The sequence below is a fragment of the Otolemur garnettii genome, unplaced genomic scaffold (assembly GCF_000181295.1).
Source record: "Otolemur garnettii isolate 467f Iridium unplaced genomic scaffold, OtoGar3 scaffold00002, whole genome shotgun sequence".
In the NCBI taxonomy this organism is placed as follows: Eukaryota; Metazoa; Chordata; class Mammalia; order Primates; family Galagidae; genus Otolemur; species Otolemur garnettii.
In genome coordinates this window covers 14,496,212-14,524,098 of record NW_003852397.1, presented here as the reverse complement: position 1 = coordinate 14,524,098, position 27,887 = coordinate 14,496,212, and the positions used below count along the sequence as shown (strand labels likewise).

The 27,887-nt window shown below is 38.6% G+C and overlaps 1 protein-coding gene across 1 annotated transcript in view; it reads left to right on the top strand.

The window, feature by feature from the left end:
* The window catches only part of MCM9 (minichromosome maintenance 9 homologous recombination repair factor), a 99,180-nt gene that overhangs the window by 58,820 nt on the left and 12,473 nt on the right, over positions 1 to 27,887 (top strand). The window contains exons 8-10 of the mRNA XM_003781629.3: positions 7,166 to 7,340; positions 25,787 to 25,989; positions 26,928 to 27,131. Of these exons, the coding sequence (XP_003781677.1) occupies positions 7,166 to 7,340; positions 25,787 to 25,989; positions 26,928 to 27,131 (582 nt within the window). The remainder of the gene's footprint in view (positions 1 to 7,165; positions 7,341 to 25,786; positions 25,990 to 26,927; positions 27,132 to 27,887) is intronic.

Sequence of the window (27,887 nt, the reverse complement as noted above, 5' to 3'; positions counted from 1 at the left end):
GGGACAGGTTTTCTCTGTTCCTCATGCATCAGCTGTATCAGCTGTGGCAGCTCAACTGGAGGCTGAAGGATCCACTTTCAAAGTAAGTCACTCACATGGCTGGCACACTGGTGCTGGCTGCAGGTTGGGAGCTCACCCAAAGCTGTGTCCTTGGGCCTCACTTTTTGTCCAGCAGACCTCTCTGTGTGTTGCTTGGACTTCTTCACAACATAGAGGCTGGGTTCTAAGATCCAGCGTTTCAAGAAAACTAGGTAAAGAGTGCTGGGCACTTTAATGATGTAGCCTTGAAGATTACACAGCATCACTTTCTCCCTACTCTGTGAGTCAAGGCACACAAAGTCCTGCCCTGATTCGGAGAGAGGACATGTTGAACGTCTTTTCATGTACTTATTTGCCATTGTATATTTTCTTGATGAAAGGATAGTTTAAATCTCTTGCCCCCTTTTTTGATTGGGTTTTCTTTTTGTTTACTTCTTTCTGAGTTTTACGGGTTTTTTATACATTCTACATTCAAGTCCTTTATCAGACAGAAGATTTACAAGCAGTTCCTCTCAGTATGTCCGTGTCTTTCACATTCCCTTAACATTGTCTTTGGAAGAACATTCTTAATTTTGATGAATATCAACTTAGAATTTTTCTTCGCATACTATGTTTTTGTTGTCATTTGTAACAAATCTTTGCCCAACTCCAGTTCACAATATTTTTTCTTTAATTAATAAAATTTGTTTTTTAGATGAGTTTTAGATTCACAAAATTGAACATAACGTGCAGAATTCCTATATTCCTCTTTAAATCCCACCTCCAACACACACAAAGCTTCCCCCACTATCCATTCCAGAGTGGTACATTTGTGATAACCAGTGAACTGACTTTGGCATGTCACCGTCACCAAACTCCATAGTTGACATTAGGATTCATTCTTGGTGTTGTACAAATATATAATGACGTATAGCCACCATTATACTATCATACAGAATAGTTGTGCTCTACCTGTTTATCCCTGTCTTTAACCCCTGGTAACCACTGCTCTTTTTGCAATCTCCATAGTTTTGCATTTTTAAGAATGTAATATAGTTGGAATTTATATATATGTATGTATGTATAGTCATTTGGATTGGCCTCCTTTACTTACTAATGTCTTTAAGGTTATTCCATATCTTTTCATGACTTGATACGAGGTCTGAGAAAGTGTTAGCGTAACTTATGGCTGAGTATCACTATCGTCACCTATGAAGTCCTCCCCTTGGGAGGCTATGCACTAATGCCAGTGTCTAGTCCACCCTTCAGAGCAATTTTGGAACTCTTTTTCTGGAATGACCATCAAAGCTGATGTTGTATTACCCTGGGAATCCTGAATTTCATCTTAATATCTAAAAAGTCACTGGGGGTCGTTTCAGGCAAGTAGGGAGGGTGTTCCAATATGGTTTTTTATTTATTGGCCAAAATTCCCTTGCAGATGGTACCTTGTGATCTGGTGCATTGAGATACAAGAGCCACACCTTTCTCATACCAAAATTTTCAGTTAAGATTTTCCTGTTTCTCTATCAATGTTTACTTGGTCTGCCATGCTTCTCGTAGTACATAATGATTTTGATGCACAATTTGATGAATTTTTGCAATGTTTCCATCAGTTCCACTTATTACTGGCCTCCCTGACCTCTCTTCATCAGTGATGTTCTCATCCCTCAGAAAAGCATTTAATCCATTTGTACACTGCCATTTTCTTCATGGCATTATCTTCATAAACTTGGATTAACTTATCCCTGATTTTACTTCTACTCTTGGCAAGTTTAACAAGAAAGTTAATGTTGGCTTGTTGCTCTAATTTAGATTCCAATATTCTCGCAGTGGTTCACAAAAACACACTGCTACAATAATGAACACCACTCAGAAAGACCCTGCCACACGCTGACATGAACACAGCTGTGAGACACTGATATACCCAGGTTATGAAACCTTACTGAGTTGTTTGTACAGTTCTGGCAGTGTCAGTGCCTGGAGGCAAGTTCATGAACTTAATTGTCAGAACTTGTAGCTCACTTCTTTTCAGTAATGAATGATATTCATTGTCTGATGTATTGCAGTTTATCCATTCACCTGTGGAAGGGACAAGAGGGTTGCTTCCAAGTTTTGGGCAGTTTTAATTAAAGCTTCTATAAACATCTGTGAGCTAGTTTTTTTGTTTGTTTGTTTGTTTGTTTTTGAGACAGAGCCTCAAGCTATCCCCCTGGGTAGGGTGCTGTGGCATCACAGCTCACAGCAACCTCCAACTCCTGGGCTCAAGCGAGTCTCCTGCCTCCGCCTCCCAAGTAGCTGGGACCACAGGCGCGCGCCACAAAGCCTGGCTACTTTTTGGTTGCAGCCGTCGTTGTTTTGGCGGGCCTGGGCTGGATTCGAACCCGCCACCTTATGTGGCTGGTGCCTTAGCCACTTGAGCCACAGGCGCTGAGCCTGCCGAGCCTGTGAGCTAGTTTTTATGTACGTAGAAGTTTTAACTCCTTTGGGTAAAAGGAGCATGATGGCAAGATCGTATAGTAAGCATGTATTTAGTTTTATGAGAGGCTGCCAAATTATCTTCCAGAGTAGCAATGCTGTTTTGTATTCCCAGCAGCAGTGAATGGGAGCTCCTGTTGCTCTCATGCTCCTCATCACTTGGTGGTGTTCATCTGTGTGTCTTCCTCAGTAAGGTATGTGTTCAATCTTTTGCCCATTTTTAAATTAACTGTTTGTTTGCTTACTGTTGAGTTTTAAGACTTTTTTGTATATTTTGTGTAGAAGTCCTTTATTAGATAGTCTTTTGCAAATATTTTCTCCCAGTCTGTGGCTTATCTTCCCATTCCATTCATGGTGTGTTTCACAGAAGTTTTTAATTTTAATGAAATGCCACTTATCAGTTGTTTCTTTTGTGGGTAATGCCTTTGGTGTTTTACATAAAAAGTCATCACCTTACTTAAGGTCACCTAGATTTTCTCCTACATTATTTTCTAGGAGTTTTATAGTTGTGTTGTTTTACACTTAGGTCTACAATAGATTTTGGTTACTTTTTGTAAAAGGTATATGGTCTGTTTCTAGATTCTTTTTTTTTTTTCCTCAAGATTGTCTAGTTTTTCCAACATTACCTGTTGAAAAGACTATTTTTGCTCTATGGTATTATCTTTGATCTTTTGTCACGTATCAGTTGATTATATTTATGTAGGTCTATTTCTGGGCTCTGTATTTTGTCCCCTTGAACTGTTTGTTTGTTCACTGATACATATTTGATTACATACTGTATCTTTTTTTTTTTTTTTGAGACAGAGTCTCATTTTGTCACCCTCAATAGAGTTCTCTGGCATCACAGCAAGACTCCAACTCCTGGGCTTACATGATTCTCTTGCCTCAGCCTCCCGAGTAGCTGGGGCTACAGGCACCTGCTACAACAGCTGGCTATTTTTTGTTGCAGATTGGCCAGGGCCAGGTTTGAACTCTGCACCCTCGGTATAGGGGGCCGACATCCTACCCACTAAGCCATATACATACTGTATCTTTATAGAGAGTCTTGAAGTTGGGTGATCTCAGTCCTTCAACTTGGTTCTTCTCCATCAATATCGAATCGACTACACTAGATCATTTGCCTCTCCATATAAAAAGAATCAGTTTGTACGTATCCACACAATAATTTGCTGAGACTTTGGGATTTCATTGAATCTCTAGATCACATTGTGAAAAACTGATTGCTTGATAATTTTAAATCTCCCTATTCATGAATATGGAATATATTTTCATTTATTTAGTTCCTCTTTGAAACTTTTATCAGAGCTTTGCAGTTTTTCTTATATAATCTTTGCACATATTTTGTTTACTTATACTTAAATATTTTATTTTGGGAACATTAATGTATATAAATGATAATGTATTTTTAATTTTACATTCAACTTGTTCAATCTGGATATATAGGAAACTAATTAACTTTTACATATAAATCTTCAGCTATGATCGCTTGTTATAATCACATATTCTTTCCAGGATTATTTTTGTCAAGTTTGTTTACTTATTCTATGTAGATGATCATGTTATTGGCAAACACAAAGATAGTTTTATTTCTTCCTTTCCAATCTGGATACCTTTTATTTCCTTTTCTTGTCTTATTGCTTTAGCTAGGAGTTCTAGTGTAATGTTGAAAAGCAATGGTGAGAGGGGACATTTTTGCCTTGTTCCTGATCTTAATGGGAAAACTTTTAAGTTTTTAGATATTTTTAAGATATTAGGTACAGGTTTTTTTTTTAAATAAATATTTGTTATAAAACTGAAGAAATTACCCTCCGATCATAGTTTTCTGAGAGTTTTTATCATAAATGGCTATTGGATTTTGTCAAATGTTTTTTCTGTCTTTGCTGATATCATGTAATTTTTCTTTGTTAGACTGTTGATAATATGATGCATTGTTGTATTTATATAATTGATTTTTGATTATTTATTCCAACCGTGCATACCTAGTATAAATCCCATGTGGTCATGGTATACAATTCTTTTTATCATTGTTGGATTAAATTTGCTAATACTTTGTTGAGGATATTCATTTGTGTTCATAAGAGATACTGATCTATAGTTTTCTTATGTCTTTGGTTTTGTTATTTAAGATAATATTGGCCTTACAGAATTAGCTGGAAAGAATTTCTTCTAATTTTGTCTTCTGAAAGAGATTACAGAGAATTCATATAATTTCTTTCTTAAATGGATAGTGAAGTTCATCAGAGAACCCATCTGGTCCTGGTGCTTTCTTTTTTGGAAAGTTATTGTTATTTCAATATCATCAGTAGAGACAGACCTGTTTAGATTATCTCTTTCTCTTTGTGTGAGTTTCAATGAGTTATGTCTTTCAGGGAATTTGTCCATTTCCATCCAACTTAACAAGTTTGTGGGTTTAGAGTTGTTTATAATATTCCTCTACTGTCCAATAAGGTCCATAGCATGTGTAGTGATGTTCCCTCTTTCATTTTTGATATTAGTTGTTGTGGCCGGAGGCTTACAAATTTTATTGATCTTTTTCAGGAATGAGCTTTTGGTTTTATTAATTTTCTCTTATTGATTTCTTGTTTCTAATTTCATTAATTTCTATTCTAATTATTTTTTCTGCTTACTTTGGATTTAATTTGGATTTTAATTTTCCATTTAAGTTGGAAGCATAGTTCATTCATTTTTAAATTCCTTTCCATTGGAGAATTTAATCCATTTACATTAGAGTAATTATTGTTAGGTAAAGACTTCTTTGTGGCATTTTGTTAATTGGTTTTTGATTATGTAAATCTTTTGTTCTTTTTTTCTTTCTTCCTTTGTGATTTGATAACTTTCTATCATGGTATGATTTGGATCTTTTCCTTTTATCTTTGGCATATTTATTACAGGTTTTTGCTTTGAAGTTACTCTGAGGCTTGCAGAAAACATAAGCTATTTTAAGTTGATAACAATTTTGTTTACGTATACAAACTTTATACTTCTCCCTCCTCTGACATTTTATGTTTATGTTTAAAGAAGTCACACTTTCCTTTCTTTTTTTATAATTTGTAACCCTTAACAAATTATTGTAGATTTAGTTGATAGTTTTACATTTGACTCTTTTTCCTAGAGAATATAATTTATTTACCCACTGCCATTACGGTATTAGAATGTTTTGTGTTTGACAATGTATAGTCATGCATTCATTAATGACGAGGATATATTCTAAGAAACATGTCTTAGGTGATTTTGTTGTGTGATTATCAATGAGTGCACTTACTCTGCTAGATGGCATAGCTTATTACACACCCGGGCTATATGCTATAATCTGTAGCCCTGTACAGCATGTTTATACTGACATCACCAGGAAAACATGAGTAATGGGTTGTCCTATATTGTTATGGCTACAGTATCACTAGGTGATAGGAATTTTTCAGCTCCTTTATAATTTTATGGGACCGCTATGGTATACGCACAGTACTAAAAGTAAGAAATACATGTGACTTCTCCTCAGATACTGATCCATAGTTTTCTTTTAATATGTTTGTCTGATTTAAGAACATGATAATGCTAGCTTCTTTAAGTGAGCTTGGAAATGCTTTCTGTTCTGTATTGAAAAATTTTGTAGAACTGTTCTTATTTTTTCCTTAAGTGTTTGGGAGAATTCACCACGAAGTTATCTTAGTCTGCAGATTTCTGTATCAGAAGATGTTTGATATTTATTTAGTTTTCAAAATAAATACAGAATGTGCAAGTTATTTCTTTTTATGATAAACTTTAGAAGTTTGAACATGTCAAAAAAATTGGCTATTTCACCTACATTATCAAGCTTATGGCGTAGAGTTCTTCGTAGTATTTCCTTATTATTATCTCATTGTAGCAGCTATAGTATGTTCCTGCTTTCATTCCTGACATTTGTAACTTGTGTCTCCTCTTCTTTTTCTTGGTCAGTCTGGTAGAGGTTTATCTGTTTTTATCAACAATAGTTATTATAAGTGCTCATTATATATCATACACCTTTTGATGAGCTTTAGCTATAACCAAGAATCTGTATTTTCTATTGTTACCCCCCTTTATAGGTTAATAGATTAAGGCCTCTTGTGTATATTAAGAAAACTGACAATCGAATAGCCAGAATGATAGGTTCAATGTTCAAGTCTTGTTGACTCCAAAGCCTTTGCTTTTAAGCACTCTGCTTTGTTGACTGTTGTAAGGGAAAAATCAAAATTGACATATGAAAACATCCTCCTCTTTCGTGCTGTACTGGGAAGCGAACTTTTTGTATCCATCACTGGGCTGTAATAACTAATGTTCTATATCATTGGTTCTTTCTCTGTAACAGTATACAGTACAGAACCTCTTTGCATAAGGTCTCTGGAGATCTGTTTGCTCCTTCTGAAAATTTAGAGTAGTCTGGAATTTACAAGGAGAGACAGAAAGTTTGGGGACTTCTGATTGCTATAAAATACTAGATAACACAGCTTAGTTTTTCAGAATGTAGGAGCTTGTAAGGCCTTCTAATGAATGGATACAGGAAACACTGGTCCTGATGGCATCCATGCTTGGTAGATAGCAAGTAAAAGCCTGTATTCTATGCCCTTCTTTTTAAAATGTAGGCATTTCTTTCCCCTCATACGTATAAGATATGTTTTTGAAAAGAAAAGCTGACACAGCTTTCTCGTGTCCTCAGGTCTGACGGTAACTGCTGTCAAAGACTCAGGAGAGTGGAATTTGGAGGCTGGGGCGTTGGTGCTGGCGGATGCAGGCCTCTGCTGTATTGATGAGTTTAATAGCCTCAAGGAGCATGATAGAACCAGTATCCACGAGGCAATGGAGCAGCAAACCATCAGTGTTGCTAAGGCTGGGTAAGACTTTCTTTTCCTTAAAATCTAAGGAAATGGTGAGGTTATTTAATATACAATTAGGGGAAAATTTGAACCTTGTTGAACTGCAGGTGTGTTTGGTCCTCTTAGGGATTATCAGTTATCACCCTTCAAGACACACATTAAAGTTTTTCCTTCTTAGACCATATAGACGTATGAGGGAATAAAAATGAGTTATTGGGAAAAACAAAGGGAAAAATAACATAAATGTAGGTTGACTCAACCAATGAAGGTTGAGAAGAGCAACCTTCAGGGTATCAGAAGCGCTTTCAGTGTAGGATTCAACTCGTTCTTTTATTCAGTGAATACAGTGTATATACTCTGGGCATGTGTGTTAGGAATTTAGAAAGGTTTAAAAAGAAAAAAACTATGATTTCCAGCATTCTCCTTATATACCTAATGGAAAGTTAGGATGGAAAGCACACAGAAAAGTAAATAGCAATATGGTAGCATATTGTTGACTTAAGGAGACTCAAGATTGAGGTATATGAGTCCCTGTGTAGACATGACCCACGTGGATGAAAACTAAGCTAGGTTCAGACAGAAATCTACTGGATTACTTACAAGAGACTTACATGGCTACAAAAGCTGGCTATCAAAAATGCTGCCAGGTCATTCAAGCAACAGCAGGACCAGAACTATCTCAGTCTTAATGCTGCTATTATGGGTGTGAAGCCAACTGGTCAGACACATAGGGCTGCCAGCAGTAGTAAGGGGTACTTGGAACCAAGCATACACTGGTATATATAGATTCTATGAAATCTGTTTATTATACACACTAACAAAACAGAAATGGGGAGTGAGGTGGGGAAGGGGGGGAAGAGAACAGGATATGGCACACAGGAAAAGGTCACAAGAAAGTAGGTAGAACGATTTTCAGATCTGTTTATTCATTTGTTCATTTATTCAATACATACTCATTAAAAATCTATTGCATGCCAGGTACTGTGCTAGACTCTGAGTAATACAAAGGTGAATAAAATGTTGTCTTTGAGATGTTACTATTTTATTGGGAAGAGAGACAGAAACATTAAGAGCAGCAAAGCGATAAGTCTATAGTAAGTGTTATAAGGCCAGGCACAGTGGCTCATGCCTGTATCCTAGCACTTTGGGAGGCCAAGGCAAGAGGATTTTATGAGGAATTAGAGACCAGCCTGAGCAAAATCAAGACCCCATCTGTACTAAAAATAGAAAATTAGCTTAGTATAATCCCAGCTACTCAGGAGGCTGGTGCAGGAGGATTACTTAAACCCAGGAATTTGACGTTGCTATGAGATATGATGATGCCACCGTGCTCTGGCCGGGGCAACAGAGCAAGACTTTGTCTCAAAAAAACCCACAAAGCGTTATGAGAAAATATACTTCAAGATACTTGTTGCTTCTAAAATCTTTAGAGTTTAAATTAGAAGTATAGTTTAAGTGTCTTCAAAGGCTCCTTTCTCTTGTCATTGTCGTCATTTAATGACATTTTTGTGCTGTCTGTAAGGATGTTGTAAGTAAGATCAGTGTTCTGTAGTTGAATAATTCATTTACAACAGTGAGAGGCTGAACAGTCTTGGCATAATTATCACTACTTTATGTACTGAAATGGTGCTTTTTACACTATATGTGATGAAAGACCAATTTTTTTTTAGTCCATCACAGAGCCATATTTCTACAAAACACCATAAAAATGAATTACTAAGCAAGGGAAATGAAAAGGCAAAGACATATAAAATACAGGCCTAAATTCCTCTTCCACTTAGGATTTTGAAAGCTAAAATAGTATGCTACTTTCATCTCAACAAGAAAGGTCCAGATAGCCCGCAAAAATTATGAATGTCCTTGAATTTATTAGAGAACTAAAGTAGCAAAGGAACTTAATTCTGCAACGCGACAGGCCCTTCCAAGGGGAGTGGAAATGTGCAAACTATTTCTTCTCCTTTGACAGAACAGGAAGGAGAGTCAGCTACCACAGAAGCAAAGAAGAAGAAATATCTAATTTTAAGTTTTCAAAAATCCACTCATGGCCTGACACAGCAGTTTAGAATAACTGGGAGCTCCAAACAAAGGGGAGTTCTCATTCACTTGCCAGCTCTTTTCTGGTCTCCACCAAATGCTCACAGGACAAAAATCAGGCAGTGCAGAAGAGCAGAGAGACCCTCCCTTCCCCTCATCTGTCATGTAAGCAGAGAGAGCTGATCACTACTGGGGAACAGACCTGGAACACTGCCTTTTTCCCCAGACACATCTCTCATATGAAGCAAAAACTTTAACTCTCTGGGGCCAGGACAACAAACCTTCTTATCCCCAGGGCCTCTAAGGAAAGGGTAGAAACAATAAACCCTTTTGCCTCTAGAAGAGGATAGGAAATTTTCCTTCTCTCTCCTGGGAGCCAAGCAAAAGGGTGTAGCTTCTGAGAGAATAACAGAAGCAAAAACCATCTTCCCCTGAGAGAAGGCGATAAACTCTCTTGAGTCCAGGATGCTGAACCAATACAAAGCAGAGATTAGAAAAGCAAAATATTCCTGCCAGGTGTGCCACAGTGGCTCGTGCCTGTAACCCTACCACTCTGGGAGCCCGAGGCTGGTGGCTCCCTTGAGCTCAGGAGTTTGAGACCAGCCTGAGCAAGAACAAGATCCCTGTCTCTACTAAAAATAGAAAGACTAGTTGGGCATGGTGGCACATGCTTGTAGTTCTAGCAACTCAGGAGGCTAGAAGACACTTGAACCCAAGAGCCTGAGGTTGCTGTGAGCTGTGCTGATACCACAGCACTCTACCTAGGGTGACAGAGTGAAAAATAAATTCCATCTGCCCCTAAATCACCATGGGCACATAGCAGGATTCAGCTGTCACAGGTAGGCTGAAGAGTGAGATTTACAAATGTCTGGTTGTCCCTTTTAAGTCCAGGCACATAGAGTATGCCTAAGACTAGGAAACCAAGAACCACCTTGGCGCCAAAATGAGCCTAGTGCGGAGTGACAGCTAAAAGCATTCTGCCGCTGGGGAAGGGCAGGAGTGTGGAGGGACACCCCTGTTGTGGTACATGTGTGCAGTGGCTGCTGACAGCTGAAGATGGAACGGACACAGAGGACAATCTTCCGGCCCTGCCCTATGACCCTCACACTCAGCACAAGGAAATGGCAGCTCAGCACTGAGAGAAACTCAAGTCTGTAGTACAGTCCAGTAAAGGTCATGACAACAGTGTGTGGATGCACAGTTCAACGTGGTGGCTTTACAGAAGGAGCACATGTGCTATTCATCTCATAAACTTTGGCATTCAGTTAGACACATATGCCTAGAAGAAAAGGAAAATGGTTGGAGGAAGGAAGGGAGGAAAAAAGGAAAGGAAAATAATTATTTTTAAAAGACAAAGCAATTAATGGAACCAGACTTAGTGATGACAACAGTTGTTGCATTAGAAGACAGGAACTTAAAAATAACTACAGAACGGATGTGGTGCCTGATGCCTGTAATCCTAACACTTTGGTAAGCCAAGGCAGGAGAATCACTTGAGTCTAAGAGTTCAAGACCAGCCTGGGCAACATAGCAAGACCCCGTCTCTACAAAAAAATTAAAAATCAGCCAACCCAAGAGGTGGACACCTATAGTCCTAGCTACTTGGGAGGCTGAGGTGGGGAGATCACTTGAGCCCAGGAATTCAAGGCTACAGTGAGCTATGTTTCCACCACTGCACTCTAGCCTGGACAACAGAGCAAGACCCTGTCTCTAAAACAGTAAGTAAATAAAAATAACTATAATTAATGTGCTTAAGTATCTAGTAGAAAGTATGAATGAAAAGATAGGGACTTAGGCAAAGATGGAAACTTTTTTAAAGTCCAGTAGAAATACCATTAAACAAAATACAGTAGTAGAAATGAGTAATGATTTCAACAGGTTTATGAGCAAACAGTTCGTAAAACTGAAAGAGTCAGTTAACTTAGAGGTCAGTTCTCTTTACTGAAAGTAAACAGGAAGAATAAAAAAAAAAAAGGGAAGTAAATAAAACAGTATCCAAGTGGTACGGGATGATAGCAAATGGTCTAACAAATATGTTATTGGAGTTACAGAAGGAGGGAGGGATTCAGGGGGATGGGAGAATGGGGATATGGAAAAGAAGAAATATTTGAAGATATAATGACATAATGGTCAAGACTTTTGTAAAATTACTGATAAATATCAATACAGATTCAGAGAGCTCAGAAAACCTCGAGCAGGATAAATATCACACACAGTATCTGGGCACATCATAGTCAAGCTGCTAAAATACAAAGAAAATCTTTAAAAAGCATTTAGTAAGGTTTGCATTTTTGTTTTAGGTTAGGGCCTGGCAGATTTTTTCTGTAAAGGTCTCGATAGCAAAGCTTTTAGGCTTTGAGGGTCATGCAGGCACTGTTGCAGCTACCCACCTCCCCTGATGTAGATGTATCTATGATGTGGACAAAGGAAGAGAAGTTATAATGTGTAAACACGTGAGTGTGGCTATGCTCCCATAATTTTTATTTTTAGTAGCAGGTTGTGGGCTGGATTTGGCCTGTGGACTGTCGTTTGACAACCACTGTTCTGGGGCTTACCTTTTTTTTTTTTTTTTAAATTGTTGGGGATTCATTGAGGGTACCAGGTTACATTGATTGCATTTGTTAGGTAAAGTCCCTCTTACAATCATGTCTTGGCCCCGAAAGGTGTGGCACTCACCAAGGCCCCACCCCCTTCTCTCTCTCTGCTCTTCCTTTCTCCCACCCCCTTTTTTGACACCTGCAGCCCCTTCCTCCTTACTTGGGAACTGTAATGCTCTGTGACTCCAGTCGGCTCACATGTTCTTCCTCCTTTCCCCTCTGCCTTCACTTCTACTCTGTCAGAACAAATAACAGTTATGTCATGCTGTTCTACTCTTCCTCCACTTTTTTGGGTCTTACATCTAAAATGAAATGCACTCGCTGCTTCACTGTCAGTCCTTTTGGGAATGGCAGGCCATCCACATCGTTCCCCATTCTTTCACACATTCCTTACAAAGGACTCTTGAGTACTGTCTTGAATTTTTGTGTGTTTCAAGCCATTTTTCGTAGAATTGACACTGGAAGGATGGCTTGGCTGGGTATGAAGACATTGATTACTCTTTCTTTCATGCAGTCTTGCTTTGTACATTGCTGCTGAAAAACATGATGCCATTCTGATCTCCTTTGCTTTGTGGGTGATTTAGTTTTCTTGCCCAAAGACCAAGAGAGTTTTATTCTTTTAACTTTAAAGTGTGCTATTTTTAATAGGCTATGTCTCCGTTATTATTCCTGGTCAGTTTTTGTAGATATGAGTGAACCTTCGATACATAGAATAATACTCTTTTATTTCTGGAATTTTTTCTTGAATGATAGTTTGAGCTACTATTCTTTGAGTTATATTCTTTGTTTTGTTTTTATTTTTCAGAAACTCCTATATGTAGTATATGTTAATCTTCTTTTATATGTAGTATATATGTAGTATGCTATACTTATATATGTAGTATATGTTAATCTTCTTTTCCGAGGTTCTGTAGCAACTATTTTTTTCATAGGCTTTTTAGCTCTTCTGTATTTTGTTTTTATTTTCTTGCTCTAAGCTCCCTTTATCATACAGAGGGTGCCAAAGAAAGTATACACATTTTAAGAAAGTATTAAAATTGTAATACTCAAGTTATATTTGACTTCTGTAGTTATAAGAGATATGAGATAACAAACATTATCAGTATATATTGAGTATTATAATTTTAATATAGTTTTGCCTTTCTTAAAATGTGTATATATATTTTTGATACCCTCTGTATTTTCAGTCTTCTGTTCTCTCTTAGATACTGTAGATTCAAATAATTATTTCTGAAATTATTTCATCCCCTCATTTCTGTTTTGAGTTTTATCATCTGTAAGTATATATCATCTGCTTTTTTGTACTTTTATGAGTTTCTGCATCTCTAATTTGGGGTAGTTTTTTATATATGCAAATGGTTGGTCAAGGATACTTAATTCAAGTCAGGGTATTATGTTACAGATTTCTTTTGTGGGGTTTTTTAGGGGGACAGGTGGAGTGGGGTTTTATCATTTGAAATATTTTGATTCTCCTAGTAGTTTTATATGGAGTTGCACATTAGCTCCATTCATTTTTAGATGTCTTAGCCTTCCCTGAATTATTAATTATAGGAATTCTGTCAACATGATGGTGAGAGGTTTGGATGGCACACTTATGTTTAGTTCAGAGAAATTTTGTTTAAGTTTATTTTACTTAACTGTGTTTATTCGGAGGGGGGTGGAGGATGTATCTTCTAGCCTCGTGATTCTTACTTGTTTCTGTAAGATCTTTAATATCTTCTACTTGCCACCTCCTTCCCCGATCACCAGGGTCCTTCCCAAGGCTGCCACCTCTGGTCCTGAAAGTCCCGCTCTTTGTATTCCCCAGTATTCATGAGGTCTCCAACCTGTTCCCAGTATTTCCCCCACTCTGTCAGGGATTCTCTCCATCTGCAGGTGATTTATCTGTGTTCTGCCGTCCTGCGGACCCCATGGCTCTTTCCTCCTTTCACTTACTTGTCGTATCTACTGATCTTTGCACCCCAGACAGGACTCTAGAGTTAGTTTTGCTAGTTTCTAGTATCTGTTTATTTATATGTAATTGGAGTTTAGAGTATTCCCCTTCCTTCTTAGTTACTTTTTACTTTTGTGAGTTTTGGTCTATGGGTTTATTTGCTCTCCTATTTATCCGTATGGTCTTTGGAAGATGTGTTGATAGGTTTGGATATAACTAGAGACCATTACCTAACAGGAACCTGACAATCAACATTTTAAAGTTATTCTTTATTGTGTTGTTTAACTCGTAATATTGATTTCCGCTGTGTATTTTTAAAATCTATTTTTTTTTTTTACTAAACAGTATCCAGAAAAAGTAATTGGAAAAGTGGTTATCCACAATTATTTTGAAGAGCTTAAATGTAGAAATGGAATTAGACTTGTTCTGTAACAATGAATGGCTAAAAGGTGTGGCAAAGCAACACATCAATGGCTAAAAAGTGTGGCAAAGCATATTTAAGATCCGTACAAGGGAGACTTTTTAGTACTTAGAGTTGCCTAAAGGTTAGATAGGTCGCCTAGAGTTTGTAGAGGTCTTCAAGTTAAAAAAGTTATATGAGAAATTAAGTCATCTAATGCATTAAAGGGATAACTTTTAAGCTGCCACCTATCATGTGCTGCAGATTGTGATCTGGCCTACAAACTCAGCCATGGCCAATTCAGCTGCTGGCCGGTATTGCAGGAAACAACGCCATGAGCTCTCTCACCCCCTTTTTAGTGACCACAAGAATGTGTTGAGCGGGGAAGAAAACAATGACACTTCACGCCTAATGATGGAGGGAAAAATGACAAGTGGACCCAGGCAGAACTACCATAATAATAAAGAGCAGAAAGTTCAGGACTAGTCCAGCTGCTGAGGTTCCAGTTCCATCACTTACTAGCTGTGCACATAACTGAACTCTGTGCTGCTACAGTAACTCCTCTTCTGCTGTAACATGACTTAGGGGAATGGGAGCTTGTTCAAGGTAGGTATCTCATAAAATAGAGGATGTGTCATCTCATTGCCACTGTCGTGTCAGAAGTTTATTCGTCCTCAAACCTGCTCTACTTTTATTGTGATTCAGATATTTTCTCTGTCACTGATTTTCTTTTTGGTGTTTGTAGGTCTTTTAGACCCATATAGCTGTAGTAGTTGAGCTTTCCTTCCTGTCCCTATTTTAAATACCCTCAAGAGAGACCTCATTAGATACTATCATCCCTACTAAAAAATTTGTGCAAAAACAGTCCCTAGGCCTCTGCTCGTTTGTGAATTGACTGCCCTTGGGTCAGGTGCCAATCTCTGGTCCTTGTCAGCTGTTCCTGTGCAGCAGTTTACCCAGAAGGGATTGTGGGGTCATGCGCTTGGTATGCATTCCAGGTGTTTGGGACAGTGTTTGGCCTGTCCCAAACTATAATGAAGACAAAATAATCACTTAAGGAACATACCAAAGACCAGGCGTAAAACAAGGATAGACTTGTCAGTGTAGGGGAATAGGGGCATGGTTTGACACAATAGCCTGGTGAACGTGTCTTTATAGAAGGCAGCTCTTCATGAGAAAAGTCTTCAGTTCAGTGGGTTTCAAAGAGATAGACAAAGAGGATGGCAGGGTTTTAAAACCAGTGCTGAGTCACGTGTATCTAGTGAGATGTAGACTCTTGATTGAGTTGTGTAGTAGGTTTTACAGTCCCCAGATTGTGGCTGCCAGTTATGTAATCTTTTTTTCCTTCATTTAAGTTGTCCTGTTAAATTTGTTTATCTTCTTTTATTTTGACATCACAACAAAGTACAAGAATAGTACATGTTGTTTTGCTTTGGGGTCAGCTGTCATCTATTTGGTGATAGGAACCAATGAAAACACTCACGTTCCACATGTATTTATTTTTCACAGAACTTACTGTATCACTTTGCAACTTAAGAAAAGTTGGCTCTGCCTCCAACAGTATTTCATCTAACTTTTTTAACTAATGTTTTTCAGAATCTTAAGTTTATTACCCCTAATAAGAGGCCACTTAATCTTCCTGATGCAAAGTATCAGTTTATTGGCAGAGGTAAGAGAGAAAATATCTCTAGAGACTTACAGCATAACACACTATTAATTAGTAGCAGATAAGAAGGGTTAAGTGTAGAAAAGGTAGGTTTAGTCATGAATTTTACCAAAATAAAATGAAAATACTCCAAATCTTACTCTTTTTTTTTTTTTTTTTCAGATTAACACAAGGGTGCATATAATTAGCTTACAGTGTTTGCATTTGTAAGGTAAAGTCCAAGGTGTGGTTGTGTCCCTCACCCAGGGACATAATGCCTTATGCCCATACATTGTACCCACTGGGAGGGAACTTACCAAACTCCCTCTCCCATTCTGTCCTTGTTAAATTTAATTGAGTTTTTCTTTCATGTGGGACTGCAGTTGTTAATCTACTCATTTCAACTTAGTATTGAGTACATAGGACAATTGTTTTTTCATTCCTGAGATACTTAGAAGATTATTCTCCAACTCCTTCCAGGTTGTTAGAGAAGATACGAAATGTTCATCATTTTTATGGCTATAGAGTATTCTGAGGTGATATATATATACACATACACACATATAATGTAGTTTCTTAGTCCATTCATGGGTTGATGGGCGCTTGGGTTGATTCCACATCTTTGTGATTATGAATTGAACTGCAACAAAAATCTGGTACAAATGTCTTCATGGCAAAATGACTTTTTTTCTGTTGAATAAATCCCTAGTAATGGGATTGCTGGATCAAATGGAAAGTCTATTTTTAGTTCTTCGAGGAATCTCCATACTTCTTTCTGTAGAGGCTTTACTAGTTTGCAGTCCCACCAACAGAAGTTCCTTTCTCTCAATACCAGGATCTGGTGCTTTGGGACGTTATGATGTGGGCCATTCTCATTGGGTTAGGTTGTATCTTAAAGTGGTTTTGATTTGCATTTCTCTGATTATTAGGGACAATGAGCAATTTTTTATGTGCTTATTGACCATCATCTGTCCTCATGAGAAAAGATTCTGTTCATGTCTCTTGCCCAGCTTTGAATTGGGTTATTTGCTCTTTTCTTATTGATTTGCTTGAGTTCATTGTAGATTCTGCTTATTAGCCCTTTATCAGATTTGTAGTATCCAGATATCTTCTCCCATTCTAAAGTCTATCTCTTTGCTTTGTTGATTATGTCCTTAGTGGTATAAAAACTTTTTAATTTGATCAGGTCCCATTTATTTATTTTTGTTGTTGCTATGATTGCCAATGGGATTTTCTTCATAAATTTTCTTTTCCTAGGCTAGTAAGATCCAGTTTTCCCACACTTTTTTTTAGACTTTTTAAGTTCCGTGTCTTAGATTGAAACCTTTTATCTATTATGAGTTAATTTATGTAAGTGGTGAGAAGTGAAGGTCTAGTTTCAGTTTTTTACATGTGGTTAATCAGATCTCTCACCACTATTTATTTTATTTTTTTTGCAGTTTTTGTCCAGGGCTGGATTTGAACCCACCACCTCTGGCATGTGGGGCCGGTGCCCTACTCCTGTGAGTCACAGATGCCACCCCTCTCACACCATTTATTAAATAGCAATTCTTTCCCCTGTGTATGTTTTTGTTTGCTTATCAAAGATCAGATGGTGATAGGAAGCTGATTTTATCTCTAAGTTCTTTGTTTTTTTTCTTAGAGATTTTATCTCTAAGTTCTTTGTTTTTTTTCTGTGTCTCTACTTTTATCTATAAGCTCAATCAGAAAAAAAAAGGGGGGAAATAACAGATACCAGAGATAAAAAAGATATTCTCTGAATACTACAAAAAACTCTATGTCCAGAAATTTGAAAACCTGGAGGAAATGGACCAATTCCTAGAATCACACTACCTTCCTAGACTCAACTAGGAAGAAACAGAACTCTTGAATAGACCAATATTAAGCACTGAAATTGTATAACTATAAAAAAATCTTCCAACAAAAAACGGCCCTGGACCAGACAGTTTCACACCAGTATTCTACCAAAGTTCAAAAAAGAGTTTGTATCTATAGTGCTGAACGTATTCTAAAACATTGAAAAGGAAAGAATCCTCTTCAACTCCTTTTATGAAGCACATATCAATCACCCTGATATCAAAACCAGGAAAGGACACAACAAAAAAAGAAAATTAATGACCAATGTCATTAATCAGTATTGATGCAAAAATCTCAATAAAATCTGAGAAAACAGAATTTAGCTTCACATCAAAAAAAATAATTCATCATAACCAAACGGGCTTCATTTCTGGGATGCAGGGCTGGTTTAACATCAGCAAATCCATAAACATAATTTACCACATAAACAGAAGTAAAAGCAAAGACCATATGGTCCTCTTAATAAACACACAAAAAAAGCATTTGATAACATTCAGCATCTTTTTTTTCATTAGAATACTTAAGAAAATTGACGTAGATGGGACATTTCTCAAACTACAACCTAATTTAATGTATCAAACTATATTAATTACAGAGAGTTAGAAGCTGCTTTTCAGAAATAAGAACAACTCACTTAAGTGTTTCATTTAACTCTGGTGATTCCACACATTTTTTCCCTGAATTGAGGTTAAATGTCACACAGTGATATCCTGTGGTGGGCAGATAGCAGCAAGGACTTGTCATAAGTCATAGGCCACCATTCAAATGTTAAGCAACTCAGAGGGACCAATGCAATTTATACAGCATGTAGGCTTGGAATAGGAAAAAAAGTAAAACATTTAGGATGCCTGGCATCTACTAAAATGTAATTTATGTGCCAGTAACCAAAATTTAGGTCTTATCAGTGCATGCTTGAGAAGACCAATAATTTTTTTGTTCTTTGCTTATGTTACTTAAGTCTGGAAACAAAAGTTGGGAATTAAATTACATGCATTTTGTTCTGACTACTTAGTAGAAGTAAGAAGAAACCAAGCAGGCACGGTGGCTCATACCTATAATCCCAGCACATTGGGTGGTTGAGGTGGGAGAATCACTTGATGCCAAGAGTTCAAGATCAGTTTAAATGGGAGAGAGATTCCCATCTCTACAAAAAAAGGAAAACTTAGCCAGCCATAGTGGTACATACCTGTAGCAGGGACTCCAGCTACTTGGGAGGCTGAGGCAGGAGGGATCACTTGAACCCAGGAGTGTGAAGTTGCAGTGAGCTATGATGATGCCACTGCACTCTAGCCCAGGTGGCAGAATGAGACCCTGTCTCAAAAAAAGAAAAAGTGTCAGTAGTAGAATTTATCTGTTTTTTAACTGCATATCAGTGCCTGAATGGTGACAGCTGAATGGTGACCCAGTGCAGTGTGTAGTCTGAAAGAACTTTATGCGATGATGATCTTTAAGGTTGTAGGGTGCTAAACTAAAGGAAGATTTGAGTAGATAATGCTTCATTGTTTTCTAGGTGCTTTTCAAATGTAAGTAGGATAGCATCTCATCAAGGTGTAAGTATCACTAGATTTTTAAATAATGAAGGAAATCCTCACTTTTGCTAGGACACATTTAGGACAATGAGATGTGTGGTACTATTAAATTTTACTGACATGCCTAGATAAGAAGTACAATCTGAAAATTAAAAACAGCAAGGTAGCACTTTATTAATTTCCTCAGTAAACATTTCTTGAGCACAGAGCAGTGAAAGGAGGGAATGCATCCTTCTACCCAGCCCCGCAGAATGGGGTGTGGGATATATTGGGAAATGTTCCTTGGAAGCATCTCAGCCTGCCACCAAGATGTGAAAATGTCAGTTCAGACCATGCAGTTTGAGAGTTTTCTGTTCTTTCTGGATAGTATGTATGATCGGTAGTTGTATCCCTCTCCTCTTTCTGATTCTTATTGCTGAAAAATCTCACTTCTATTCATTGAGTGAGAGTCAAAAGGACAATTCACCAACTTTATCAAACTTACAAGTGTGAGAGCAAAGGATGTGTGTACCTAGTATTTCACATTACAAAAGAATATGTAACAGAATATGAGAATACCATTAATGTGCTTTTATTTTGTATAATTTTTGTTTTGTTTTATTTTTCAAACAGAGTCTTACTCTGTCACTCTGGGTAGAGTGCCATGGTATCATAGCTCACAGCAACCTCAAACTCTCAGCCTTGAGCAGTCTCTTGCCTCAGCCTCTCAGATAGCTGGGACTATGGGCATGCACCACTACAATTGGCTAATTTTTCTATTTTTAGTGGAGACTGGGTCTCTTTCTTGCTCAGGCTGGTCTTGAACTCCTGAGCTCAAGCAATCCACCTGCCCTGGCCTCCTCCCAGAGTGCCATAGTTTTGTTGGGGTTTATTGTTCCTTTTTTTTTTTTTTTTTTTTTTTGGTGCTAGACATTTTTTTTAAAAAAGAGGCCCTGTTAATATAGAAATGTCAGACAATCTAGAAACTAATATTTGAATGTTGCGTCACAGGCTTTTTTTCTGGCTTGATTCCTTTGGTAAGGAGACCACTCAAACATCATGGGATAGATGCTGCCACGGCCAGATCTGGGGCTTGCTCCAGAGATTTTGCTCTACTTCAGTCAGGGCAGGTATAACTGCTATAGCTAACAGTGGTTTAGCCCAATAAAACGTTATTTCTTGTTCATGTATGTGTGGGCACTAAGAAGGCTTCTCCCTCGTAACCTCATCTAAATACTAGCACATGGGGTGTTAGGGCTTAAAGATATGAATTAGGGGAGATGCAAGCATTCAGTCCATAATAGCTCTATTCCTCTGTGTGTATATGTGTGCTTGTGGGGGTTGGTCGTGGTAAAAGATACATAACATAAAATTTACCATTTTATTTTCAGCTGAGTGTACAGCTCAGTAGTGTGAAGTATCAACACGTTATTTGTAGCCAATCTCCTTGTAGCCAATCTCCGTATCTTTTTCCATCTTGCAAACTGAAACCATATAACCATTAAACAACTCCCCATTTCCTCCTCCTCCCAACCCCTAGCAACCATCATTCTACTTTCTATTTCTATGAATTTGACCACATTGTGGAGTCTACAATGTCTGTCTTTTGGTGACTGGCTTATTTCACTTGGCCTTATGCCCTCAAGGTTCGTCCATGTCATACTATGTGTTAGAATTTCCTTTCTTTCTAAAGCTGAACGCTTTCCCATTGTATTTATAGACCACATTTCCCTTACCCTTTCTTCATCCTTACATACTTGGGTTGCTTCCACCTCTCAGGTTCTGTGCTGCTAGGGACATGGTGTGGCCTTTGTTATTACAGAGCAGGCTACCTTAAGGTCATCGAAAACAGAAGACTTGGCTCGGCACCTGTGGCTCAAGTGGCTAAGGCACCAGCCACATACACTTAAGGTGGCGGGTTCAAATCCAGCCCGCCTCGCCAAAACAACAATGACGGTTGCAACCAAAAAATAGCCAGGCGTTGTGGCGGGCGCCTGTGGTCCCAGCTACTTGGGAGGCGGAGGCAGGAGACTCGCTTGAGCCCAGGAGTTGGAGGTTGCTGTGAGCTGTGATGCCACAGCACTCTACCCAGGGGGACAGCTCAAGGCTCTGTCTCAAAAAAAAAAAAAAAAAGAAAACAGAAGACTTTACCCTCTGTCTAAGTCACTATATACAACTGAGAAAATTTACCAGACTTTTGTTCAAAACCTTTTTCAAATTTGCATCTCTGGGATCTAGAAGTAATTTTTCCCCCAATCCTTCAAAACCTCATCAAATGAGCAATTATTTCCTATGCTCATCTCTTTCCTGTAGTTCTTTGCCAGAGGAAATTTTTCATGTCAGAGTCTGATGTGGATTGAGGGAGAGATGGTGTGCTCCAAATAATCACTCAGGGTCCACACTCTTTCCCTGTAGGGCAGCAGTTCTCAACCTGTGGGTCATAACCCACAGGAACTGTAAAAGGGCCACAGCATTAGGAAGGTTGAGAACCACTGCTCTAGGACCTATCCTCTTCCATACTCCACTGATGAACAGTAAGAAACGGATTGCACCAGAAGGCTTTTAGGGGCCAGACCTAAGAGTAATATATGTTCTACACACATTCCATTGTCCAGAATTCTTATTATAGTCTTATTCAGGCGTCCTCAAACTACGGCCTGTGGGCCACATGCAGCCCACCTAGGACATTTATCCGGCCCGCCAGGTGTTTTTGCCACCACTGCCTGTCCTGCTTAGCAGCCAACTTGTCCTGGGGCCCACAGTCCGGCCCTCCAACGGTCTGAGGGACAGTGAACTGGCCTCCTGTTTAAAAAGTTTGAGGACCCCTGGTCTTACTTAACCGGAAGGAGTATAGGGAAAGAAAACAAGGGTTTGTGAACATAGGACAGTCACAGCTATAGGCTGGAGCTAAATTTGGAAGTACCAACATATAGGTGGTGACAACAGATACGAGTAAAGATGGGAATCATCCCACAAAGATTGTAATGCATAGGGGACCTTCATAAGAACAAGGGCACTTTTTGGAGGGTCTGTACTGGTAAAAATAACTTATGTAACCTAAGCTTACAGTGTTTAGAAGAGTTACTATAATGTTTGTAGAAAGGTTTAAATGTGTGGATTAAATAAACGGAAAAGTATCTTTTTCAGAAACTGGGGTGTGTCCACTCTTTGAAATTATGCAGGAAAAATATATATCAGCATCATTTTGTTGTGACTTTTGAAGCCTATAAGCATGAAATCACTCTGAATTTCAGAAATACTGAATTAAGGTTTGTTTTTTTATTTGTCATTTAATGCACATTTATTAAGCATTTAATATGTGCCAGGCAGTGGCATATATTAAGCTTACAACATAAGTCACAGTCCCTGAAAGAAGATCAAGTTTAGTTGGAAAAAAATAAGGCCAGTAAATAGGTACCTAAACACCAGGCAGACTCTCTGAGACCATAGGAATTGCACACCTGAAATGTTACAAACCACAGGAGAGACTGGAAGGGGAGGAGCATTGATCTTGAGCCCAGTATACCTAGGTTTGAGGCTCAGCTCTGTTGCGCAGTGTAACCGTGGGGAAGTTAATGTCTCTGAGCTTACCTTTCAGGTTGCCATGGTTAGGTGTAATCTGTGTAAGCCTAATAGAGTGTTGGTACTACTTGGTAGGTATTTTTATTAACATTATTGAAGAAGGTGGAGTTCATATTGGATGGAAAAATAAGTTACTTTATTCTAACTCATGCGGCCATTCATTCAGTAGTTAGTTAGTTAAACCACTACTACACATAAATGTTTAGGATTAGACTGTGTGTGTGTGTGTGTTTGCCGAAGTCCTGTTCTGTTTTTAACAGAAATGTTCATCTCCAGCCACCAAGCTTACATACTGCTTTCCTCCCTCTCATTTGCCCAGAGCCCACCCTATCCCTCTGGGCACTGCTGCTGTCCCCCTTCTTTGCTGCAGGGATCTGCCCCACTTATTATCCTGTATCGTTGCTTCCCTGCCCACTCTCCTGATTTTCATTACTGCCATTACTACTGACTTCACCTAAGGCAGCCTTTTCCTTCACATACGCTCCCTTAGCCCCCTTTCTTACACTTCCTCTCTCTTTGTTTGTTTATTTTTGGAGAGACAGTCTCATTCTTTGGCTAGAGTGCTGTGGCATCACAGCTCACAGCAACCTCAACTCTTGGGCTCAAGTGATCCTCATGCCTCAGCCTCCTGAGTTGCTGGGACTACAGGCACCCACCAGCATGCCTGGCTAAGTTTTCTGTTTTGCTACAGGCTGGTCTGAACTCCTGTGCTGAGGTGATCTTCTCACCTTGACATCCCAGAGTGCTAGGATTAAAGGTGTGAGCCATGGTGCCCAGCCTCTTACACTTATTCTTTCCATTTTTCCCCCCAATTGCCTCAGGAATAATTACTACCTTCTTTCTGTCTTTGTTCATTTTCCTTCTTATATCAAGGAGATATCAAACATTATTTTCCTTGTAGCTATCCGGATGTCTCTGCTGGTATTGACTCTAACATTGACTAAGGATTCCTTGTACACCTGCCATCTGGCGGGTGCTTTGTCGAGCCTGCTCATCCCTCAGAAGTTCTATTGCAAACTACCTGGTTGTGGGGACCAGCTACACACCTTTTTTTAATTCTCAGTATAGTCCTGTGCACACAGGAAATGCCTTACAAATATCTGTTGATCAAAAAGAAGAACCTTATCTAGCTGAAAATAACTTTTAAAATATAATTTTATATGCACATACATTGTTTTGTTGCCAATATTACAAGTTTTTTTTATGATAAATGCAAATATTTTCACTTTGGTGTGGTTTAAATGTATTTTTGTTAGGAGCCATTAGATTAGATTAGTTAGGAGCCATTTATTACATTATTTTATGGCAAACTGGATTCCGAGTTTTAAACAACTGCTTTTACAAAAGCCATTTGGCACATAAGTGGTAAGATGTGGATTGTCTATTCAGAATTTTTCCCTTTAACTGATATTTAAAAGGGGATTTCGTTTCTGATAAAAATGGCCTTTGTTTGACTTTCTCTTACTTGACGAGTGTCTTCTTGTGCAATTTGCCACAAATAAAGATTCTCAAATTTTTTCAGCCTCAGGGAATGAAGTAGCAGAGCCTATTGAAGACAGATCCAGGATTAGCAGATGTGGCACACATGCTAACATCTCAGGGCCATAACTTCTGAGAGGCATACATCCCACTGGAACCCAGAATGGGCAGCAAGGACAGGGCACACAAGTTTATAGATAAAAATTTTGACAGTGAGTAAGTTTGCCATAGTATTTTGAGGACTTGCCCCTCAATTATTTTAAAATACGTTACATCACATTCATCCCTGTCCTGCCACTGCTCCATTTAGGACTTTGGCTCCTCCCTGTCTCTCCCCTGCACTGGCATCCCACCCTGTCTGCTGCCCACAGAACCTCCCCGGCCAGCCCTGGCCAAGCCCAGGCCCCTTCAGGCTTCTTTTCACAGCTGCTCCTCAGAAACTCAAAGCCAAATCAATCCTTTTATTTCCTGATTTCCTTTTCCTTTCTCTCTCATTTCTTGATATTTAGAAAAATAAAAAGAAGTTAATACAAAGGTTTTGTTGCTGTCCATTCTCTAAAGTCGTCCTCACCCCCTACCCTCAGCCCCTCTACAAATGTATGTCTCCACTTAGAAAAAGCCGGATCCAGTTCAGAATGTCCATCCACATAGATGAATACACATCATCTTTATTTATCCTGGAAACTTTACTTTTACAGAATTTACCATGTGCCACCTTGTATTACATTATAGCTGGTCGATTTCAAGCTGCTTAAGAATAGTATTCATGTTTGGTCTGATTTTGAGTCTCTCTTAGCACTTAGCAGAGGGTTCTGCTCATATTAGCAGCATAAAAAGTGTTTACGGAACAGTGAACTTCTCTTTGAGATGGACTAGTGTCAAGTCCTCTGTTTGAACATGGTGTTTGTGATATGCTTTTGTATCATTTCACATTTTCTTTTTTTGGCTGGGGCTGGGTTTGAACCTGCCACCTCCGGCTTATGGGGCTGGTGCCTTACTCCTTTGAGCCACAGGTCCCGCCCCCCCATTTCACATTTTCATTCACAGGAGTTTCTAAATTTTCAAGGCTCAAGAACTGCCTCTTTTTTTTTTGAGACAGAGTTCCACTATGTCGCCTGCGGTAGAGTACCATGGCGTCACAACTCAAGCAACCTCAAACGCTTGGGCTTAAGCAATTCTTTTGCCTCAGCCTCCTAAGTAGCTGGGACTATAGGTGCTCATCACAATGCCTGGTTATTTTTTGTTGCAGTTGTCATTGTTGTTTTAGCTGGCCCAGGCTAGGTTCGAACCTGCCAACTTTGGTGTATGTGGCTGGTGCTGTAACCACTGTGCTGTCGGCACTGAGCCAAGAACTGCCCCATTGGATTAACAAGTTTAATCATGCTTTTTATTTAAATCTCACAGTGAACTGTGCCCTCTCTCTTGGTAGTCTCGTGTGCAAGCTGAACACAAGGACCACCATCCTGGCAGCAACTAACCCCAAAGGCCAGTATGATCCCCAGGAGTCTGTGTCTGTGAACATCGCCCTCGGCAGCCCACTCCTGAGTCGATTTGACCTGATCCTGGTTTTACTTGATACCAAGAATGAAGACTGGGATCGTATCATTTCCTCCTTTATCTTAGAAAATAAAGGTACATAGAGACAAACAACATCATTCAAAGTGACAAAAAGAGATTAGATGTAACTAAAAGAAATTCCTTTTAGCCACTGCAAAACTAGTCAACTCCCATCTATAACTGTTACGTTTCTAGTGCTGCTTTGTCCGGAGAGAACATTATAGTTTACTACACTTGGTCTGTAAATGACTGATTCTTTGTCATTTTAGGAATAAAGTATGTGGTTAATTTAAAGAAGAACTTTCAATGTAAACATCATATTAAGATATAACTTTTTTCAGAAGAGTAATAGAATTGCTGATTCATAGTAAAAATCTTGTATTTATCCTGTGTGAATTGGACTCCAGAAGAAAAAAAATCTTGCTTTTAGCTCTGAAAAAAATAAATAAAGAAAATTCTGTTTGGAGAAGATTAGATAAATACCCAGCATACGCTATGTAATAGGCAACAGTGAGGTGCTTAGACATAAAGCAGTGAGTGAGAGTAGCCCGTGGGCCCCAGAGTGCTGAGTGGAAGGAAGAGGGTCATTCTCGACCAGCCACTGATGAGGTTGTAGTTGTTCGATATGTCCCTTGTGATGAAAGGGGGAAGCCTTATGATAGAGAATTATTGCTTACCTCTTATTCAAAAAGAAAACTGGACTAAATTATGGAACAGAAATCTCTAAATGTGGACATCTCTTCAAGTTACATTTATTCAAGTATAATTTATTACCATCAGGTAACAAATTAATAATTTTAAACCCTGTAGGAAGCTTAACGTTATTTAGCTTAGATCAAAAGACTGCTTTTTCTTGAACTGTATGCTATACAGAGAACAGATCTAGATTTCAATAGCCATAAAAATCTAAAGATTATCCTTTAAACAATGAGTATAAGAACTTTATAAAAATTATTAAAATGAGATGATTGCCTTATCTTTGAAATTACTGACCCACTACCTGATATACACAGGTTACCCAAGCAAATCCGAGAAGCTCTGGAGCATGGAGAAGATGAAAACCTACTTCTGCCTCATTAGGAACCTGCAGCCCTCCCTGTCTGACGTGGGTAATCAAGTTCTTCTCCGGTACTACCAGATGCAAAGGCAGAGTGACGCCCGGAATGCTGCTCGGACAACCATCCGCCTATTGGAAAGCTTGATACGATTGGCAGAAGGTTTGTTCCATTCAACAAATGACACTTTCACTGAATGTCTGCTTTGTGCAAGGCATGGAGCTTGGCACTGTGGAATCTAAGATGAGTGTAAATATCCCCTAGTCTAACAGTCACTTAAAAAGTGATGGCTTTGAGCCATGAGACATTGTCTGCTCTTCTTTTTTAAAATTATATTTCAGATTAACATAAGGGAACATATGATTAGGTTATATCATTTGCATTTGCTAGGTAAGATGCAAGTTGTACTTGAGCCCTTCACCCAGGAGGTATACCAGATACCCCTACATTGTTTCTGTTAGGTGAGAGCTTACCACATCCCCTCCCCTTACCACCTTCTGCCTCCTCCCTCCTTCCTTAGTTTGTGTTTTTCTCTTCATATGGGGGTGTGGTTATTCATTTGCTAGTTTCATATTAGTATTGAATACATTGGATGCTTGCATCTCAATTCTTGTGATACTTTACTTAGGAGGGTACTCTCCATATCCTTCCAGGTAAATACAAAAGATGTAAAGTCTCCATCTTTATTATGGCTGAATAATATTCCATGGTGTACATACACCAAAGTTTATTTATCCATTCTTGAGTTGATGGGCACTTGAGTTGTTTTCATATCTTGGCGATTGACAATTGAGCTGCAAAAAACATTCTAGTGCAAATGTCCTTATGGTAAAATTATCATTATACTTAGTGATGGGATTGTGGGATCAAATGAAAGGTTAACTTTTAGCAATTTGAGGACAGATTATGCACATTGAG